Source organism: Nuphar pumila, chromosome 2 (assembly GCF_984573655.1).
Source record: "Nuphar pumila chromosome 2, dmNupPumi1.hap1.1, whole genome shotgun sequence".
NCBI classification, from domain to species: Eukaryota; Viridiplantae; Streptophyta; class Magnoliopsida; order Nymphaeales; family Nymphaeaceae; genus Nuphar; species Nuphar pumila.
In genome coordinates, this window is record NC_143250.1 from 29,830,993 (window position 1) to 29,840,200 (window position 9,208).

Sequence of the window (9,208 nt, forward strand, 5' to 3'; positions counted from 1 at the left end):
TTAGCTCTATGGACTGAACAACATCATTTCCTACATCAATCATGGTTGTTATATGTATTAGTGTGCATCTAAAAATTGAATCCCAACAGGCTCATGCTCCTTAGCATCATATATACACCCATAGTTAGAGTGTACCTACTTCAAAAGCCGAAAACAAAAACTGAAAACCAGAACCATAGAGAGCTTCTCCTTTTTTAAGACCACCTTCCTACTCCTTGTTGCACTAACAATGGAGGAACAACCACACCAACTCCAGACCTCCAAAAACCTCTAATAGGAGTTGTAGAATAGGGAGAAGAAGAGAGAGAACTAAGGAGAGAAAAAGAGAACTAAAGCAACGTGAATTGGGTCTCCCTTTATAGACCCTTTGTGTGTAATATTTGAGATTTTTGATAAATATTTAAAAAGAATATTATGGTATTTTTGAAGCATATTTTATGACTTTTGAGTAAACAATTTCATTCATATCGAAATTTCGAAGAGAACGGTCTTTGTTTCATCAAAATCAAAGTTGAAACAAATTTAGAACACACCTACAAATTTTAGAGACAAAATAGTCATTTTGGAAAAGTTTGAAGAAAATTGTGACTTGAGGGTCATAATCATCCTATGCAGTATTGATTGACTTAGGGCCATACATGTCATCACTTTTTGACTTTAGGGCATATTAGTAAATCCTTATTCTTATTAGGATTTAATTAAACTAATGAGACTAGTTTGGGCTTAGTTACATTAACTAGATTAGGATCTAGTTAATAACATATGGATTGAATCTGGATCTTACCCAAGATCCAAACCTATAATATTGCTCTCAAGTTGCCCATGGTATTGCTCCCTCAGTTTTGCAAAGTTACAAGTGTTTTAACACTTTTTGACAACACCAAAGCCCCTTACCCTCCCCATTTAAAAGGCCCTACCCTCTCATTTTTCATCACATGAGCTCAGCTCCCCTTTCTCCATTGGGTTTTATGGTGGCACCACCACCACCGTGGCTCCACTTTCTTTTTCTCCCCTTTTCTTTGTGTTGCACGGTGACACCAACACCATCGTGGCACCTCCTCAGCTATTGTCACCATCCGGATGCCTCTGTTATGTTGTCATGGTGCCACTGATCTGCTGAACCAACCGCCGCCCACCTCCATCTCCCAGTTGGACTGAGTTCGGCTTAGCCCAGTCATGCAACTTCTTCTTCATTTTATAGGATTCTTAACACCACCTTTAGTTACCTTACGCTAAATCTTTGAGGTAGGGTTCTTTGCCGAATGCTCATAGTTTAATTCATTGGAACGTATTCATGCAACGCCACCTTGGGAAGAAACTTGGATTATTTGCCTTGATGCAGGGTCGACTACTAAGTGTAAATGGGCAGTTCGGTTAGCCTCGAGAGTTGACCCTAAGCTTGCAAGGTTGACTCTTGAGTTTTAAGTCCTTTAGTTTAGTTTCTTGAGGGTCAACCCTCAGTTTGTAGGCTTGACTCTTGAGTTTATTTTCAGTTTTGTTTGACCCACGAGGATCGATCCTTCTTCATTAAGGGTCGACTCTTGCATGGTGTTATTTTAACCTTTGTTATGGTGACCTGCGAGGGTCCACCCTTTTTCATTAAGAGATGACTCTTGTAGGGTGTGTTGTTGTTGAACCATTAACAATATGGGTTGACTCTTGCTAGGAAAGAATCAACTCCTGGGTGCTTTGATGTTCTGTTTGACTTGAGTTTTTGTGGAACTAGCCCAAGGCAACTGTGCATTAGTTGATTGGACCAGTATTATTGTATCTTTTGGATTTACACTTGTAATTTTCAGTGTTTACGATGCGAAACTCTAGGCACACACACTAGTCTTCATTGTTTCCAAACTATTGGCATACACATCTATCGTCACATGCTTTAAAGGAAAATATCCTATGTAATTTTGGGATCTTTCATTCATCACGAAGCTTTGCCAAATTTTTGAGGTAGATCTTCTTACACGAATTGCTCGACATCATACAATGTCGAAATATATATGCATGTTGAAATGGTGAATGATTGCATATGGTTTATGTGCTTATTCTCGTCAATTTTTGTTGGATGTATGCATGTTTAAATCAAATTCTTTTCGGTGTTCATAGGTTGAGGGAAACACAAGAGTTGACCCCTGTGATGCAGAAATCAACCCTCTACTATTTTCACCTTGGTTTGATGTTGTTGAACACTCACAAGAGTTGACCCCTGCAATGCAGGAGTCAACCCTCTGTAATTCTGAACATGTTCAACTAGACATGAGGGTCGACCCTCTGTCTTGAAGAGTCGACTCTTGGGTCAATCTACTGGACCCTGCTAATTGGAAGAGTTGACCTTTGTTGTTAAGGGATGACTCTCAAACTATTTTGTTTGAATGTTTGATGTGTTGAGTCGACTCTTCTGACTAAGAGTCGACCCTTGATTTGTTTTGTTGACTCTTTTAGAGATAATCGACCCTTATGCTTTGAGAATCAACCCTCCTGCACCAAATTTGACCCTGAAACTTGGTGAGTCAACACCTGGGTTGGGAGAATCGACTCTTAAGTTGGAATTACATCTCCTTTAACCCTGGTTATGAGTTTATGATGTTTTAAGCCCTGATGAAAGATAATATTACATATAGAACACATATGAGACTACACACACATAATATGAATTATGATTCTTGTGTGCATAACTTGAATTACATAGGAATTATGTATGCTTGAGGTTTAGTCATCGCATAGTATGAGATACACATGTTCACGTATGCATGCATTGAAGTTCATGTTTGCATACTTCAAGGTTCAATTTACAAACATATGGATGTTTATGCAATGATACATGTGATTATGATTTGATGTTGATGCATGTGATGATATGCTTCTATCTTGAAATGCCACATGATGTGATACATGATATATGATGTGACATATATGTGTGGTGCTATGTTGAATGATACATGCATGAAATGATGAATGATATTATAATTAAAATATAAAAATAAATTATGTAATAATTTTGATGATACTTGATCAATTGAATGTCCAAGTCCAGACAGGTGGCTTATGACCTTGTGTATGGTCATCTGAATTGATTTGTCTAGTGCCCGATAACATTATGATTTGTTTATTGACTTGATATATACTTGTGCCTGTATTGGTGGCCATCAACCCTATGAGCGATCAACTATGTTTAGGCATGTACAAAAATATAATTTTTTAAAATCAGGTAACCCATTGAGAAAATGTTCTCAAGAGAAGGATCCTGTGAGGTTATAGATATCTGAGACTAGATAGCTGGCTAAGATAATCCATGTGAGGAAGTACAGTCCCACGACCAGGTAGTCCCACGAGGACGACCCTTGCAAGGATGTATATGGCCAAAACTAGGTCAGTCTGGCTAGGGTGATTCTGTGAGGATATACAGACTCAACACTAGGTAGCGCAAGAAGGACGGACCTGTGAGGATGTATGCTTCCAAGACCAGGTAATCCAACGAAAAAATTGTTTTAATATTCGGTAAATATCTATAAAAATGAACATATAGAATATCATGGCTACGAGAGATTGTGACAATTAGATAAGCTTCTTGTTATAGCCATTTGAGAATCTACTAATTTGGTTGTGCTCTAATTGTTATAGCATGATTACATGCTGATATCAATCATGCCTTGATCAATTATGTACTATGACATGAGATTATGATTGGATGTGAATGATATACCATGCCTGCAAATGAATATATTGATTTATTAGGTGAATGGGACATCATGCTTATAAATGCATTGTTTTTTTTAAATGAAACTTATATAGTATGTACACCATAATTGAGGCATATCATGGATATCTGATTGCATGGATATATGTTTTGATATTGTGTGATTCATGTCAGGCTTTCAAAAGTCTGACATTGTTATATGAGAAACATGATTATTAGAGTTGAGCAGTGGAGCGATTGCTGGATGTTGCAACGCTGTCGATGAGCCAATTATTTTTCTTTTGGAGCACTAAATTGTCGGTATTGTTATCCACTTTAAATTCAGTATAATCATTTTTGTGTACAATGTAACCCACCCGAGGTTTCGAACCTGAGTTAAAATATGCTTTTGCTAACAATTTTAAATATAAAAGAAAAAGTTTTAATTCTCACATGTTTTTATAAGGGTTAAAATCTAAGGGCATTACAATATGGGATCCCAATCCCCAATAGGTAGGTCTCCTAGGCCCTTCCTATTTCCTAATTTCTCCTTCCTTTAGATTTCTAGCTAATTAGGTCCCTCACAAAAATTAAAAAAACTTTTTAAATATCTTAGCTATCCTATATTTTTGAATTAGGAAACTAGTAGTATTTTGACTTTTAATTTCATTAAGGAAAGGTAGGTGGGGATGTCCCACCCTCTTTTTACTTCTTGGTTAGGTTGAGTCTATCTCATATGGACTCCTTACCATATAGGTGGAGCCCACCTAAGGGGCATCCCACCCTAGGGGTCTCATTATTAAAAAAAATATTTTAACTATCCTAATTAATCTACTTCTTAAATTTGACTAATGTAGAATCCTAGGCAACTACAAGTGAGAAAAATAGAGGATTTCTAGCCAAGTAGGATGGGCCCACATGGGGGGGGGGATCCCATCCTTGAGATCCTACTTGCTTGATTTAATTTAATTAACTATTAAATTTTAAATCTTATATTTATTCCTAATTTAGTATCCAATTAAATTTTAAATTGAATCAATACCAAATTCATATTTAATTAAATCTAAATTCAAATTCATGTTGAATTAGATCCAAATTAAATTAAACTCTAATTTTAAATTCAAGTTGAAGTAAATCCAAATTCAAATTAACATTCACATTAAATTCTAATTTAGATAAAATTTAAATTAAGATTAAACCCAAAATTAAAGCATAAAATTTATCTTAATTGATTTAATAATTATAAAAAATTTGTAGGTATTACACCAGTTGGTTTTGAGTTTAATCAACAACCATCACTGAATCTACTTTGGCAGAAATTATTTGCTTCACCACTGCTTGTTAAGCATGGGTGGTGTTGCAACGTGCCTATGCCTCTCAGTCCAGTTTGTGAATTCTCCAACTCAAACGAAATTTGCAAAAACGTCAAGAGTCACAAAGTGATGGATGACTACTTGAATGAGGTGAAATTTAATGGAGATTCTCTTTGTACTGCAATACATGTTGAATAATCCTCTCAATGATTATGAGAGTTTGGGGACCATTGTCACCACTTTTAAGATTCTCCCATCCTTACATTGAAATATATGAGATGTTGAATCAAGAGAATCGTCTTCTACTTATGTTGCCCAAAGCCATGTGTGGGTGATCAAAATGTCAACACAACCTTCTTCCCTTAATTTAGGAGGTGGACATGGTAATCAAAAGGAGGTAAATGGATCACAAGATGATCGTTCCGGGACTGGTGAGTTTCTGGTGTGTGTCAATTCTGTGAGAGGAAAAACCATACTAAATAGTGTCATGATATACCCAAGGCCTTTGTTTGCTATGGCCATGAACCGTGACAGACCCAAATTGGTACCTGAATACTGGGGTCCCACCATATGATAGATGATGAGATGGCATGAGCGTGTTCAACAACAAATCCGAGTATCATGGGTTTTCACACAAATGGATCAGGTACCGGTCGGATCTACTAATTGAACCTAATAATTTTTTTTAACGAATATAAACCTTGGCATAAAATCTGAATCTATATTCAGTTCAAATTTAGATTTGTCTGACCATATTCTGTTTGGATTCAAAGTAGTATTCGGTTTCGATATTTTCTGGTTGAATCTGTTTTCATTTTCGTATAACATCCAAGCCGTTTGAATATTTTAGTTGTAAGACCCTTGTTTCCAATCTTTTTGTACCATATATATGAATATGATGGCATAACGTGAAGTTGGAATCTGAATTCAACTTGGCCTTGTCTGATCTGGATTGGATCTGAATTCAGATTAATTCAGTAACAGTAATTTAAATAAAATTAAAATTAAAATTAAAATTCGGATCACCTATGATCCAACACTCCATATCCGCCCCCCCGTTTGACTCGTTGTAATGGTCTTGATTTTGTTTTAGCATCGGTTAATTTAGGGGTGTGGGGAACGATTTCTGCGAGACTAGTAGGGGAGGGCCTTCATCCCCGGACCAGCATAGGTTGTCACTATCCCTAACTGGAAAAACAGAAGACAATTACCACCAACCCACAATCAAATCACCTACCCCCATTTTTCTTTAAATGAAACTAAAAAGAAGATTTAAAAAAAAAAAAAAACTGCAAAGAAATATGATAGGTGAGGAGGACCCATTACCACCCACCAATTCCGCAAAAACCACTCCTTATAATAGGGCTCCTGCCCTCCCCCTCTGGGCCTCTTGTTACCCGCAGCCTTGGGCCTTCCCCAAGGTTTGGTCTCAAACATGCAGGCCCTGGGCTGCTGCCTGCTTTTCCTCTTCCTCTGCACCACATTCTCTTTCTCTTGTCTAACTTCGTCTGCGCTGTCCGACGCTGACGCTCACCTCATTGCCCGTCGTCAGCTCCTTCATTTCCGTGAGCACCGTGATGGCGATCTCCCGGACGACTTTGAAATCACCATCAACATCACCATTACCGTCACCAATCCCCGCCTTCGTCGTGCCTACATTGCTTTCCAAGCATGGAAGAATGCCATATATTCCGACCCGTATAACATAACCAGCTCATGGGTCGGACCCGACGTCTGCTCATACAAAGGAATCTACTGCTCCCCGTCATTGGATGACCCCAACGTCCACACAGTCGCCGGCGTCGACCTCAACCAAGGCGATCTTGCCGGTTACCTGCCGGCCGAACTCGGCCTGCTCACGGACGTTGCCGTCTTCCATATCAATTCAAACCGGTTCTGCGGTGTCGTCCCGAAATCCTTCAACCGGTTGCAGCTCCTGTTCGAGGTTGACATAAGCAACAACCGGTTCGTTGGCCGGTTCCCTAGAGTTTTGTTGTCCATCCCCAACCTTAAGTATCTGGATATCCGATTCAACGACTTCGAGGGTCCGATCCCACCTCAGCTTTTTGAAAAGGATCTGGATGCGATCTTCCTTAACAATAACCGGTTCAGTTCCCACATCCCGGAAAATCTTGGAAATTCCCCGGTTTCTGTCTTGGTTATTGCGAACAACCAGTTAGGCGGTTGCATCCCCAGGAGCATTGGAAAGATGGCAGGGACGCTGAATGAGGTGATATTATTGAACAATGGCCTCTCCGGATGCTTGCCCCAAGAGGTAGGCTTGCTCGGTAACGTGACCGTGTTCGATGTGGGGTTGAACTCCCTAACAGGTCTGCCTACCGCTCTTTCTGGCTTGGCCGCAGCGGAACAACTCGACCTTTCGGGTAACGCCCTGACCGGATTTATTCCGGCGAACGTTTGCACGTTGCCGGCGCTGAAGAACTTCTCGTTCTCATCCAATTACTTCAACGGAGAGGCGCAGGAATGTTCGCTGAGGAGAAACGGTATCGAGTTCAACGATCAGAACAATTGCATTCCCAGCAGGCCGAGGCAGAAGAGGAAGGAGCAGTGTATGCGTGTGGTGAACAAGCCCGTGGACTGCGGCAAGTCGAAATGCGGGTCGCCGGCCTCTCCCAGCCCGACCCCGGTGCCAATTCCATCGCCAGTTGTCACCGAAACTCCGCCACCACCGCATGAGGAAGCGTCGCCGGTTGTGAGGATCCGTCCACCACCACCACCTGTAGCCTTTCTTCCACCACCACCACCACCACAAGAGGAAGCATCACCAGTTGTGAGGATCCGATCACCACCACCACCTGTTTACCTTCATCCGCCACCACCACATGAGGAAGCATCACCGGTAGTGAGGAGCCGTTCACCACCGCCACCACCACCTTTCCAGTCTCCCCCACCGCCACCACCTGTCTACTCTCCTCCACCACCATCCCCGCCAACACCTGTCTACTCTCCTCCACCACCACCTGTCAACTCTCCACCACCACCATCCCCATCTCCACCCCCACCTGTCCACTCTCCTCCACCCCCACCCGTCTACTCTCCTCCACCACCTTCCCCACCACCACAACCTGTCCACTCTCCCCCACCGCCACCACCTGTCTACTCTCCACCACCACCACCACCTCCGGTCCACTCTCCCCCACCGCCACCACCTGTCTACTCTCCACCACCACCACAAGAGGAAGCATCACCAGTTGTGAGGAGCCGACCACCACCACCACCTGTCTACTCTCCACCACCACCACAAGAGGAAGCATCACCAGTTGTGAGGAGCCGACCACCACCACCACCTGTCTACCTTCATCCGCCACCACCACATGAGGAAGCATCACCGGTAGTGAGGAGCCGTTCACCACCACCACCACCTTTCCAGTCTCCCCCACCGCCACCACCTGTCTACTCTCCTCCACCACCACCTGTCAACTCTCCACCACCACCATCCCCATCTCCACCCCCACCTGTCCACTCTCCTCCACCCCCACCCGTCCACTCTCCCCCACCGCCACCACCTGTCTACTCTCCACCACCACCACCTCCGGTCCACTCTCCCCCACCGCCACCACCTGTCTACTCTCCACCACCACCACCTCCAGTCCACTCTCCTCCATCGCCACCTCCACCAGTGAACTCTCCACCACCACCCGTCCCCTCTCCTCCTCCACCCCCCCCACCGGTCCGCTCACCACCACCACCCGTTTACTCTCCTCCACCACCACCACCAGTCCATTCCCCACCACCACCGCCTGTTTACTCTCCACCACCACCACCACCAGTCCATTCCCCCCCACCACCGCCTGTTTACTCTCCTCCACCACCATCAACACCGCTGATACTGCCCCCAATCATGGGATTCAGCTATGCCTCACCACCACCCCCTCAGTATCCAGGGTACTAGACGCTCGCTCCTCCCACATGCACACACACACACAAGTGGATCCAAGCACCACCAAACAAGATTCCCATGCGGGTCCGTGATGTTGCACGTTACAAGGTCACACTTCTAGTGCTGGACTAATGGACTAATGCACGGTAACAAGATGGTTCCCTATTGAGACGAAGGAAACTAAGAAGGGCAAAAACAAAACTTCTTTTTAATTTTTTTTTCACTACCTCTGTGTTCTGCATTATTTTTGTCAAAAAAGGATTTCTCTCATTCCCTATTTTTCTGATCTCTGCGTTCTTTCTCTCACTTGCTCTTTTA

At 42.6% G+C, this 9,208-nt stretch overlaps 1 protein-coding gene across 1 annotated transcript; it reads left to right on the forward strand.

Annotated features, from left to right (window-relative positions):
• Positions 1-6,424: 6,424 nt before the first annotated feature.
• Positions 6,425-8,902, forward strand: LOC149845135 (uncharacterized). The gene has a single exon (XM_089987036.1). It carries the CDS (start codon positions 6,425-6,427, stop codon positions 8,900-8,902), a length of 2,478 nt encoding a protein of 825 aa, XP_089843162.1.
• The last annotated feature ends 306 nt before the right edge of the window (positions 8,903-9,208 follow it).

What these genes read in the sequence shown, in the direction of transcription:
- LOC149845135 (XM_089987036.1), top strand. Translation starts at nt 6,425, where the DNA reads ATGCAGGCCCTGGGCTGCTGCCTGCTTTTCCTCTTCCTCTGCACCACA.